The 13,043-nt window shown below is 40.3% G+C and overlaps 1 protein-coding gene and 1 long non-coding RNA gene across 2 annotated transcripts in view; one reads left to right on the forward strand and one right to left on the reverse strand.

Annotated features, from left to right (window-relative positions):
- The window catches only part of ALDH1A2 (aldehyde dehydrogenase 1 family member A2), a 55,764-nt gene that overhangs the window by 13,566 nt on the left and 29,155 nt on the right, over window positions 1-13,043 (forward strand). Inside the window, exons 3-4 of the mRNA XM_065641964.1 lie at window positions 11,195-11,299; window positions 11,497-11,637. Coding sequence (XP_065498036.1) covers window positions 11,195-11,299; window positions 11,497-11,637 — 246 coding nt within the window. The remainder of the gene's footprint in view (window positions 1-11,194; window positions 11,300-11,496; window positions 11,638-13,043) is intronic.
- LOC135992651 (uncharacterized) overlaps window positions 11,547-13,043 on the reverse strand; it is an 87,940-nt gene continuing 86,443 nt past the window's right edge. The window contains exon 3 of the long non-coding RNA XR_010606754.1: window positions 11,547-11,607. This is a non-coding gene — a long non-coding RNA (uncharacterized LOC135992651). The remainder of the gene's footprint in view (window positions 11,608-13,043) is intronic.

Consider the following 13,043-nt stretch of genomic DNA (forward strand, 5'->3'; position numbering starts at 1 on the left):
CAAGATTTTTATTGAAAAGAATTTCCAGCCTGAGGGAATTCATTGCAGCATTGAATGAGAGGTGTTGGGTTCCTTTGCATCTTCTTGAAGAGCAAAAATGGTTTATAAATCAGACTTCTGGGAATTGTTATCACACAGCTTCTCCTAACAAACACAACAATTTGTTTTAAAGGCTTTCACCAAAGATGTCATAAGTGGTAATCTCTATATTGTGAGTGGGTACTTAATGTGATTTAACTTAATGCAGATGATGCAAAAGCTATTCTCTCCCAAAGCCCATTAATAACATCCAGTTTTCTGGTAGACTAACACTCCTGCTTACTATCATAGAGATAAGTGACTGTTTAACCAGGACAATAAGGAATAGTTTCAAACCAAGGCCACGAAAATGAGTGGCCACAAAACTGGTCTTAGTGAGAGTTCAGATTTTTGAAGGCAAATGTCACAAGCTGGATTTTTGTTGGTTTGTGTTTTTTCTAGGACTAGTTTGAATTTCTGTATGTACAGATGTGTACATATAGGCACTTTCAATCACCTTAATGAGTAGTACTAGTGAATATCATTATTTATTATATTAGTAAGCGTGGTCTAGGTAGAAAAGGGCCGGTGCAAGCCATTTATGTAAATTAAGTAAGAAACTGATAAATACTGAGTATTATTTTATGTTTTCCTGAAGTGCAGATCATTCTAACAGTTTATCCAAGATAATGCTTCTCATGCTGCATGCTTATTTGTTTGTTTGACTTTTTGTGGATTCTGTACATGCAGAATGACATGAAAAGAAATGTCACTGGTGCCATTTAGCAAAACATACGTTAATATTTGAAAATATTCAGAATGCGAAGTAGAAGTGAAAGCAAACTTTCCAGGAGCTTACGGCTGCTCACTTGGGTCTAATATAGAGTTAGCACTTTGCAGGTCAGTGGCTCTGCTATTTGTCTCTGACCTAACAGATCTGGAGTTCTTCACATCAAAACCAAGTCTTGCTGAGCTGAGATCAAACGTGTTAAGGTAAGGATCTTGCCAGTGATTTATCGTGCCAGGGAGGGTGATCAGGCCATAAGGGGCCACTGCAAATGAAACTGACATTCCAGCAATTTCTCACGTGTAGTTATAAGGTAATTTTCTCAGACACAGCTTTTAAGGAAAAATAAATTTGCCTACTGTATTTTTCTGTGTTGCCTATAGTGTCTGAAATCCTAGTATGTATTTATGCAGCACAGCTAATTTCTAGGTAAGACCTTCTTGTTCTTTGGTGATGAACATTTAAAATGGCAGTTACCTACATGTGATGATCTGCTAGATTCTTTCAAACGGCAGAACATGTTTCCCCTGTACGAATAAATAGATCACGCTGTTCTATGTCACACATAGTGAGCACACAAGACCTGCAATGCACAAACGATGCAAAACACAGGAAAACCATACAGACTAATAAGAGTCTTGTCTGTACAAATCCCTCCTCATTCCTAGCATTTCAAATGAGTGCTTGTGGAAGAGTTTCCAGGATCAAGATCTTAATAGCCACAACTTCATTAAAGCCCAGTGACAGCCCAATAACTGATTCTGTAAACAAATACACCCTCCTCTCCAGTCTTGATTTAATGGATTTTTAGAAATCTTTCATTATTTTGTAAGTTGCAGTAAGCGACATCAAGGATCACACTCCATTAAAAAACCTGCCATCCTTAGCTAAATCATTCAGTGACAGCTTTTCTTTGTTACTAGTGGAAACGTAGAGCATACTTAATTTTCAGTCATCCTGGCTTCAGAAACAATATTTTCTGATGAAGACAGTAAATGTTCTTCTCCAGCAATTAAAGAAAACCCCCTGAGCAAAAGGATAAGTAAAGCTTAGGAACTTAGTTTCTTAGGAATACATGAAATATTACCTGAGCTATGGGAAAGTGTTGTTGTGCTACTAACAGCAGATAATTTCTTCATTAACTGAAAAAAGTAATAAGGCAGCCAAAAGGAGTAAAATGTTTGTGGTGGGTATAGTTCAACAGACAATACAATCTGAAGTTTCTTCTCTTTAGATTAATTTTCCTGAAAAACCAAGTGCAAAAATAATCCCTTTAATGAGACTGAATCGAAATAACGGATGCTATATCAGCATGTGGCACAGTGAGAAACTAAAATAAAAAAGGTACCATCGCAGTTTGACAGCCTGAGTTTTGTGCAGGAAATACTTGGGCGGGAGGAGGAAAGTAAGCATGCTACTTACTGCATGTTGTTAAGACTTATTTAATCTTCTTAACTAATTACTCAAACTTCCTAAATCAAAATCATACAAACAAAAACGTTTAGATAACCTGGGAGTTTTTTCAAATGGGTGCCCCCTACAGCTCAGAAAATAAACATGACAGGTTTCCCCTGTCTGATGTGCTGCCATTTGCAAAAGAACAGACCCAGCTCCCAGAAAGAAGACTAATTAAGAGAGGAAGACAGGCAGGTCAAACATTTGGTGTGAGGGATTTGGGACATAGGGGAGAAAAAAAATCATGCTAGATTCCACTTTCACAGCAGACTGACAGGGACTTCAAGCCCTTTCTCTGATTCCATTTGCTGTTCAGAGACCCTGGATTCCCCCGGTTTCTCCTCCCAGTCACATCCATTTCCTAGGGTACCGTTCCCCAAACCTGTACTGACTGTGAGCTGGCTCAGCGGGGGACTCGCTGTGTCTTCCTTTAAGCACCTCAACAAGATGTCTCGATGGCTGGGCCTGTACAACAGGCACGGAGGGACAGGCCCTTATGGGGTGACAGCTCTCCTGAGGGGGGTACTGCTGCTTCTCTCCTCCCACCCCACCAGGGCTGGAAAGAGATTGAGCTTCTGCATCAGATGCCACCATTAGGTGCTAGCTCACATGAATCCTCCTCTAGCTGAAGTATGACTTCATTTATGCAAGCTGAAACGTGACCGAGACCTTGATGTATTCACCTGTTTTAAATACTTGGTTTCTGATCCAATGTCCACTGATGTCAAGGACTGGTTTTTATTTCAGTAGGCTTGGCTCAGGCCTTGCTACTTGGAAGTTACATCCAGAGAAGCTGATCAGTCTGGTCTTCTCATCCAGACCTGTACCCTTGGCCCAGGACTCAGGTTGCGTAAACATAATTCAGCTAGATCTTGATGTATTGCTGTGCTGACAGCAAGATCGGAGCAGCCTCGTTGGCTTCTTGAGCATTTTCTTTTGAATTTCACTTTTTTATTCTCCTGCTGTAGTATGTTTGTAAATGTTTAAAATTTTCCAGCCTTCTCAGTACACTTTGAAGTTTGGACTCTAGGTTTCTAGAATGAAATTTCAAGCTTGGGTTTTTGAAGGAAACTCCCATTTAAGGTAGACCATGTCTAAAAGCCATTACATTATCCTTCTGGCTCTGAGGTCCAAATGAGTTTTAAGCAAACCCCAAACACCAAAAAACGCACTTTTAGAAAAGAGCTCTTCTTCCTTTTCAAATCTGTAGGTTGGTTGGTTTGTTTTCTGATGGTGAGGGGGGTGTGTGAGGTAAGGAGAGGAAAAGAGCCAGGATAATAATCCAGCAGCCAAAGAAGAAAAATAAAAATCAACATGTTCTCATCATTTTGTTTGGCCTTTGCAGACCTCATAGGCTCTAGAGCAAATGTCAGGCTTCCAGTGAAGCAGCTTTGTCTCCCAGTACAAACATCCCTATGGAGGCTGTTGCCATTGCTTCCTTTTCATCAACTGGGGCCTGATTCAGCTCCCGCTGAAACCAGCTGAATTTTTCCTTTTGTTTTACTGTGAGTTGGATTGGACCTCTAGTGGCTGAAAACCAGCTACGTCCACAGGAGCCTGCTCGCCAGAATTAAATTTAGTGCCTAGTTCCGTGTTACGTACAGTTCAGTTACTCTTCTTAAAGCGATTACAGTTCCTCCACAGTTGAAAGGCATCTCATTACAAGAAACAAAATCTGGGTAACTTCTGAGGACTAATACGTGCTGTGGTAACTAAAATAAGCTACATGATGACGATTTCTGTTTGCGTGCTCAAGGCAGCCAGCCTGCCCTGCCGTAGGGAGGTGTAGCATTGGAAGCCATGCGGTCACTGGTGCTGCCCGGAGACAGACTCATTCCCGGACTGCCTTGAGAAGCAGGATTCTGCATGGAGAATGTATGGGGAGGTTGGCCTCAAAGTCTGCAGCCGATTCCTCAGAATTTGTGACCTGCCAGCAAGGAGCAGTGACTATTGCTGTTCTTGCCTGAACAATCCCCTTCTAAAAATAAAAGAGAATGGCACTGCTGGTCAGTCACTGGGCAGACAGCGATCACTCTGCTGGGGTTGGCTTTTGCTTTCCTAGTGCCTACTCATAAACCAGGTTTTCACTGATTCTGTAGCCAGCTGTTGGTTTCCAGTCACTCCCAGGAGTGCCCCACAACACACTCTGACTAGAACGTGAGAGATTTGTTGTATCAAGACAGCCATAAAAGTGAAGGAAAACAAAGCTGGAGAAAATAAACAAGCTGCACCTCTGATTGGTAATCCCTTCTGCTTCATTCCCTTACAATTGTACTAATCGTTAGGACCCTTGAAATGTTTCCAAAGGAGAGGAAATGAAGTTGCTGAGATGGGAAAGGATATGAAATTTCCTGACCAGACTGAGGCACAGGTGCCCAGTATCTGTGATGTTATGCAGTATTTACCAAGGGAAATGCTGCTGCTGGATTTTTTGCATGCCTCTAAAATTGTATGCCCCCTCCTCCAAAAAAAAAGTACCATTATGTATTCCTTAATGCCTCCAGCTATGAGAAGTTGCTGAGGGCTGAACAGCTGTGATTCTTTTATAAAGTACTTTGGCATCTGATGCCCCTTCCCCCAACCTTGCAGATTTAACGTCAAAGGCTCTCTAAGGAGTAAGTCACATATGAAAAAAAGATCTTTGATGGAATGAACTATAATCAGCTACTAAATCAATTGAGTTAGGAAATTCCCATTCCTTCTTCCATTCATCCAGAACCATATCTCCTGTGGGAAGCCGTTATTATTTGGATGTTAAAATCCTCTTCCTGTACTAAAAAATATTTCTGGAGCTGCAACAGCATGAAAACATTGTTTATTAAATCCATGGGAAAATAATTCCACCTCCAAAAAGCAGAATGCTAGGCCACTGTCTGTCCACTGGCTGAAGTTCTTACTTATACAGCTGGAGAGGCTGAAGAAAATGTCTGATGACATCATCACTAAGCAATATCAAATTAAGAATTTAGGTCATCATTTCACTCCCACATCATTTGAGAACATTTTCAAGAAAAGAAATGAAAAGCTACATTGTTGCCACCTGTGTTGATTGCTCTTATGAATTAAAGGAGCCCAAACTACTTTTTTCCTATATGTTTTAATGGAAGACAATACAAAAAAAGAGGGGCAGTGAGCATGCGGGAATCCCCAGTGAATTTTAAAATCAGTTTATTTCCCAAATCCAGTGCTAGCCCCTGGGTGAATGTCAGAGGGATCTGTAGTGCCACAAAACCAAATCTCATTCATTGAAGAGGCGCAAAGGAAATATTAGTTCTGTGCTGCATTTGAATTAATTGTATTTATACACACACTCTCATAAAGATAGTTGGTTAGTACTTCCTCATTGGTAAATAGTGATAAAAACACAAAATCCTATCCATTTTCTCCCTGCTCTAAATTTCGCTACTACTATATTGCAGATTAGATTGTTCAGCCTGGTTTTGGACACATCCCTTTTGCTTTGAATACTTACCACTGAAACTACCTGCATGGTTTGAAATGAACGTCAAGTTGCGAATTATTAATAAGCCAACTGGGACAGATGGTTACTTAAACAAGATATTGGAGTTGTTTATTTGCAAAGCTTAATTTGCTTTGCTTTATGCTAAAAACATTTACTCTTGGCTTGATTTCAAAACTGATGAGCATCCAAAAATGCTGTTGAACTCAGTGTATAACGCTTTTGAAATGCAGGTGTTATGCAAAATGCAATATATCATTTCCTTCCAACTACATGTCAGCAGAGTCTCAGAGTAACTTGTACTTTTATGTAATAATGTTGAATTTTGCTTTTTCTTTGCATGCTTTTTTGTATGCTATGGTAGCTCCAAGGCTCTGAACAGTCATGTGCCCTGTAGGATGGGTCAGATCGCTTCCTTGATTAGTCTGTGGAACTCTGTCCACAGTGGCAGTATGTAATTAACCACAGGCAAAATTTGAACCTAGCAAATATGTGGTAGGACCATATTCTTGCAAAGTTCTATCAAAAGCTCTGTGAGAGCATGTGTGTGTGAGGATGAGGTTATTGTCAGCACGAGGAGGGATGTGCCTGTTCTTTCAGGAAAATGCCATGCCCTCTCCACCTTTCATTTGGAAAGGAACAGAAATTACCTAAAGACCTTACGATGAGATCTCATGAGAATGATGACACTCCAAGGGCATGTTCACAGGGGCAACTGGGAGCTTCCAACTGCACCAATTACACTGCAAGGTCTGTTTGAAACTTCCCCACCGCACGCACAGACACCCCTCACCCAACTGCTGCCTCTGCTGCTGGCCTGTTCCGCGGGTTGCCTTAGGCAGCGCTGCTGGTGAACAAACAGTATTTAGTGTCCTCCTCAGAGCACTGTACCCAAGCACAGCCAGATTCCTCACTTGCAAAAGGTGTTCATTGTCTGTTTTGCTAGTTGGGTTTGTTCTTGGCCAGATCACTGTCCCGACAGGACACCTCAGTGAAACAGGAAGGTTTGCTTTTTCTCTTCCTGCTCTGACATTACTGCAGTTATTGGCTCTATTGAGAGTAGATGGCAAACTAAATGTTCGTTTGTTCCAAAATTTTTCAAGTGTTCCCTTCTTCCCTTTCCATTTTGGCACGGTTTTGTTGATAGCACCCAACAGGCCAGATTATTTAACTACTCACAATACCACATAGCAAATACATGACACACTATGTACTTTTCCTTACTGCAAATCACAAAAGGTAACACTAGGACTCAAACAAAAACAAATTACCTCAGTAACTCCTGGAAAACTCAAGTGGTTAACCAGTTACCTTTTATTTACATATATATGCTTAATGCTGAATTAAGTTGTAAAAAACCAAAGGCTGATTTATAGCCCCAGTCAGCCTTAATTAACATTGATTCCAGGGGAATAGTAAATGTGAATAGCCTTCACAATTGAGGTTGAACAATGAACTCACTGGGTGTTGTCCAATTTGTACCATGATTTACATGGAAGCAAGCCCTTCTTTTTTTCTAGGGTTACCCCTTTTTCATCTGGTGTTTAGGATGGGTTATATATAATCCATAGATAGGAACATTTGCTGTCAAATATTCTCCCTGATTTAGAGTTAGCCTTTACCATGGTCACTATAAATAAGGCAGGAAAAAACCCAATTTGAGGCTTTGCAGGGATTCCTTTTTCTTGCAATGTGTCATCGCTTGTCCATTTCATGGCATTTTTACGAAGTGGCCATAATGAAAGTCAGATTAAATGTACAGGATATATACATTTAATCAACAGCCATTGGAGTCTGTAGTGCCTGAAGAGTTATAAAAGCCCCTGTGAATGCAAATTTATTGCAAAAGAATCTGTGTCTTGGTGGTAGGAATATCTGCTGAATGGTACTACCTGACACAGAACACCTAAAACTTTCAAAAGTGAATTATTTAAGTGTAAGGTTTTGCTTGTAAAGCTGCCAGCTGCTGGATTTCAAGACTTGAAACTGTTCCAAAACATGGGACTAGGTACTTTATTTGTGCACTAGAGTAAATACTCTGATTTTACTGCCAATTTAAATGTGCTCAGTTTACAGTAATGAGCTTGTATAGGCAATACCTTGTTTATAGAAAGTGGAACAGGAAGAAACTAACATTAACCATTAACAGTAGCAATTTCTCTTGCCTTCAACTCTAACTTTATGCCAAATAGATCCTTCCCATGTCCTATATGAAATGTTTGCTATTACTGTTCTTTTTCTAAATTTATGGGATAAATGGAGCATTCCACAAAATAATACCTTATAGTTCCAGTCAACTTAAAGCGCAACACCCTTCTGTAATTCCAAGGCACTATTTCTTATTCCTACAGTGAAATGTGTTTTAAGAACGAATACATGTCCTGTGTACTAGCAAACCTGACAATTGGTGTTCATCCTAGCAGAATGTAGGTAACATTTTAAAATATTTTTTAAAAAGAACACACCACTTCTCTAAGGGAAGAGTACTGAATTGCAGTTGTTACCACTTCTCAGGTTGTTGTACTCAACCTGTTTTATTCTTTCAAGACAGATCACACAAGGAACCAATGTGTTTATGTACATACTGTCACCCTAAACAAACATCATTACATTTCCTTTGGCCGCCTGTGCCTGAAGCTGCAAGCTTTCTCCCTTCCCCTCCCTTCTCCGCACACCCCCACATACTCTGGGCATGGAGTTAACTCCACCAAAGTCAATGGAAAGGATGACAGTAAAGTCCTTCCACACGTCACACATCTCAGAGTTTCTTTGTTTCGCTTGCAGTCTAGAAAGTGACAATGATACACTGGAGGATTTTGGCTTATGCTATTAGTCACTAGAGACCATACTGGTGATTCTTTCATTATCTTAGTTTGGCTGGGTTAGCTCCAAAATGTCCTAAAGGGGGCCACTACTTGGTTTGCAAAGCAGCGTAATCACGGAGCAGGAAGACACCGCCCACGGTCTGAGGAGCTTACAGTCCAAGGACACAAACAGGTTCAAAATAAGTACAGTGTGCAGAGAAAGTGATAGATGGTGCGGTAGGTCCTGGGTTCAGCTCCTTCTGAAATCCAGAACAAAAAGGGGGAGAAAGCAAAGAAAGGACTGACTCTGGAATGGATGGAAGCATGCACAGCAAAGTGGCTTGTGCTAGAGGGACGGAGAAGATGAGGAAAAACAACAGAAACACATCCCTAAAAGCAAAACCACATGTAATTGTTCATTTCTATGCACAGTTGTTGTATCCCCAGGGTCTTTCACAGGTTCGTTCTGCCTATGTCCTGAGTCAGTGAGATGTGAGTCAGCTCTGAACCCGGAGCTATGTCACTGCTGTCAGTGTGGCACTGAGCCTGAGCTAATAAGCCCTACTGAGAAGAACACAGCTACATGGCTTCCATTTGGCTTGGAGAACAGGTTGAGCGAACTCAGGTCTGGTCTGTCTACAGACGCATCTTTGCCTTCATGTGCAAGTGTGGGTGTGCAATTACTTCACTTTCTTTAAAAATGCACAGGCACACCGGTGTCCTCACCATGTTCTGTTCTTTTACAGATGCTTTATACCCTTTGGTGTTGCAACTGTTCATCTTGAGCTTTCTGACTGTGTTTTCTCTTGGTTGCTTTTTTTGCTATAATAGAATAGAGTTAGGGGTTTTTTTCTCAGCTCAGTTTCTTCTCATCAATTCATGACTAGCTCTCTACTTGTTTCCTTCTTTCCTTACAGCTATGTTAAACCTCTGGTGATCCTCTTTCCTTAAACACAGAGCATTTTCATGCTGATGCCTTTTTTTTGCCATCGGACAAGTTGTGAACACTTAAGTTAGAGTTAGTTTTAAACTATTTAGTTGGCAGGCTGGTGTGGCTATCCTCATTGTACTACTTCAAGCCTAAAACAGCAGCAGCTGATCTATAATCTCATCATACTATTCTTTGACTAGAAAAGACAGGTATTACATTCCATTCATTTCCACATGAAAAACACATAATTTTTTTTGTCCTGGTTTTGCCACATCAAATTTAAGCAAAGTCCTTACATATGAACTGTCCATTCCTTTGTCTCCCTGTTCTCATCTGGCTGACCCGAGCCATCTACCAGTACAAAGGTAACAGCTTCTTTATTGCATGGTGGTAAGATGGCAGAAAGTGCAAGATTAAAGAGGTAGCAAAGTACTACTCCAGACAAGTTGTTTGTGAGGTTTAGTCTGCCTTATTGGTGGGACAGATTTTTGAGCCAGCATCTACGGTGGTTCTGTGAAGGAACTGGACCGATAATTAATATATCATTCATTCTTGTTCCATAGCCATGATCTAAAAAGACAGGCCTGTTTCTACCACCTGAGTATCTCTGATTGGAACTGAGAGTCCTGAATCTTTCAAAGGGTCCCTCAACTTCCTACTCATCATAGGATCTGTATGGGTATGGGGCTGTGCTTTGCTTTAACCAGAGAAATGGCCCTGTCTCCATAAATGCAGCTTAACCCCTCATGCAAAAAAGGGTGGTCAACATTTCTTCTGTCTAGGGGCAAACTCCTGCCTCCACTGAAATGAGTGGTAAAATCCCCATTGATTTCAATAAGGCCAGAACTTCGCCTTACACATTTAATTTTACTTCATGAAATACAATGAAAGAACATTGATACCTGAACTCCAAGGAAACCGTATGGTGCCTGGACTTCTTGAACACTTTCATTCTTGGAAAGATTTCAAAGGCAGGAAGAGTCTGAATACCTGGAAAACCTTTCACTCAGTCATTCTACTAGAGTGACTTATTTCATATTTGCTAAGAAATAATTGCATCCTGTTCTTGAAAGTCATTCAGCAGACAATAACTGGGGTGTATGCAGCTACCAGTAAAAATCTACTTTAAATAAACTCATTTGTCATTACCTCTCTCACAACAGCTGTTGTCAGCACCATTAAAATTCAGATTTGGTTTGCCCATGACAATTAAAATGATGTCAATACTGAGAGAATTTAACAATTTCCATTGTTACAAGCAGATAAGCAAGTTAATTCTGTGCTGCAAGCCATCACTGTAGCCATAATCAACTGACTGTGTATTGAAGAACTGTGATGTTTGAGATTATTCAGCCTTGACTGGGTTGTATCAGTGACCAAATGTTTACTTACTGAATTGAATGATTACTCCAAATCCTTCTCGTCTCTAGCAGTTTCAAGGCTTTTTATCTGATACAGGTATTTCTTTTTTTGGTTTACTTGCTACAGTTTTTGAACCAAATGTGAATGTCAACCAAGTTATTTAGAGTTTGATGTTGCTGCTATAGTGACACTGCCACAGAACACAGAAAGACATCAGGGGCTGACCCTTAGCCTGAATTCTTAAAAAAACTTCATTTTCACAGGCGTAAGTTTCAACTTTCTTGTATTAGAATCTGCAGCCTTTCCTAGGAGTTTGGTGTTATATACATTACCGTTTGTTCATGCAGGAGCACTGATGACTTTTCTTCCTTTTCTAGATTTTTATCAACAATGAGTGGCAAAATTCTGAAAGTGGGAGAATATTCCCGGTATATAATCCAGCAACAGGAGAGCAGATCTGTGAGATCCAGGAAGCTGACAAGGTAATGTATCTCGTGAATGGGTAGAAATGTATAGATAGATCAAAGCGATAGCCCAGAATAGCACTGTTGGACAGTTCTTTTATTAATCACAGTTCTAAAACCCATAATGTGACTAAGGTTGTACAACAGCAAATTTCATAAGCCTGGTAATGTTATTTACCTCAATGCCTTTGTTCTTTTTTCTTCCTTCTTGACAGGCTGATACGGACAAAGCCGTGAGGGCAGCTCGCCTCGCTTTTTCTCTAGGTTCAGTCTGGAGGAGAATGGATGCATCGGAAAGAGGCCATCTTTTGGATAAGCTAGCAGACCTGGTCGAAAGAGACAGAGCGATTCTTGCTGTAAGTGGCCCAGTCAAATCACCTGTCAGTTTTACATTCCGAGAGCAAATTAGTTCATAACTGTGCTAATACGAATTATATTTGAAAACTACATTCAGCTTGATGGCTAAGATGGCTGTCTACTTAAGACCTGATCCAAAGCTCATAAGAGTCAACAAGAGTCTTCCAGTTGACTCCAACGAGCTTTAAATTGGACATCGGACAAATGAATGGGTGTGCACACACACGTATGCCTGTTCTGAACACTTGTAACTTTTCTAAAATACAAAATGGGAGACTGCGTAAAGTAATTCATGCAGATATTAGCGAAACGGCAGGTGAAATGCTTACTGACACTCAACTGGTAACACGAATTCTGGGTACCGCACTATTTCGCTCACGTATGAAGCCATCTAAACAGTGGCATTGTTAATGTTGTTTTCCGCATGTCAAGTGCTTTGAACTAAGCTGGTGAACATCTTAATTCCAGCTTTGTCAACGCTTAAATCATCTTACCACCAGTGTATACTGTAAAATCACCACAGGGAGAAGGAAGTGCACAGCAAATCAAGTTTACTCTGCCTGTCATTTGATTTGTATTTCTAGAGCCAAGTTCTTTACTGAATTGCACTGCAGGCAATGCCATTAATTGCTCTTGGGGATATAAGTCAGTGCAGAATTAGGCCTCCATTCTTCTCTATAGAAACTCATTTGATGGTTGGTGTGTTACACATGGGCGTACTTTGCCCATTCTTAATGATTTCTATTAGACAGCTATTGAGAATGAGTTAAGCTACTCAGCATCTTAGGATATTTTATTGGATTCTTTTTGCTAAATGATCTTAGAAACCCCTAAGAGGATAGCTTATAAGATACTTTAAAAAATAGGAATATTAACTTAAAAATAAGGACATTAGCTTGTTAATTTATGAGCTTCCCTAGAGGAGAGTTTGTTTATTTGATGGCAATAAATAAACTGGCTGTACAGTATAGATATCTCAGACCTCAGCAGGGGACTTGGCAGCCACATAGAGAAATTTTTATATTCACATCAATTATATAAAGAGGGATATGTCCATTCTTCTCTTTATGGATTCAGATCATTAATATGGGGTTACAAGGAGCCCCTTCTCAGCTGTTATCATTAACATAACAGAACCTGGTTTGACAGGCATTTTTATCTTGGCTCCCGATGAAAGCAATTTAGCGTTTATATAGCTGGACCAAACACAGTGGCTATTAGGTCCAAAATACACACAGGCACATGCACATGCATGTGGATACACAGACAAACCCACCAGACAGACAGACACAGGCGCGCACACATTCTTAAAATCATAGGGGTTTTTTTAAGGAAAATGCTTTTTGTTCACATTTGCAAAAAAGAAGCAACAAAAGGGATAAGATAAGTTGTTCTGAATCTTTTG

Source organism: Caloenas nicobarica, chromosome 10, assembly GCF_036013445.1.
Source record: "Caloenas nicobarica isolate bCalNic1 chromosome 10, bCalNic1.hap1, whole genome shotgun sequence".
Taxonomy (NCBI): Eukaryota; Metazoa; Chordata; class Aves; order Columbiformes; family Columbidae; genus Caloenas; species Caloenas nicobarica.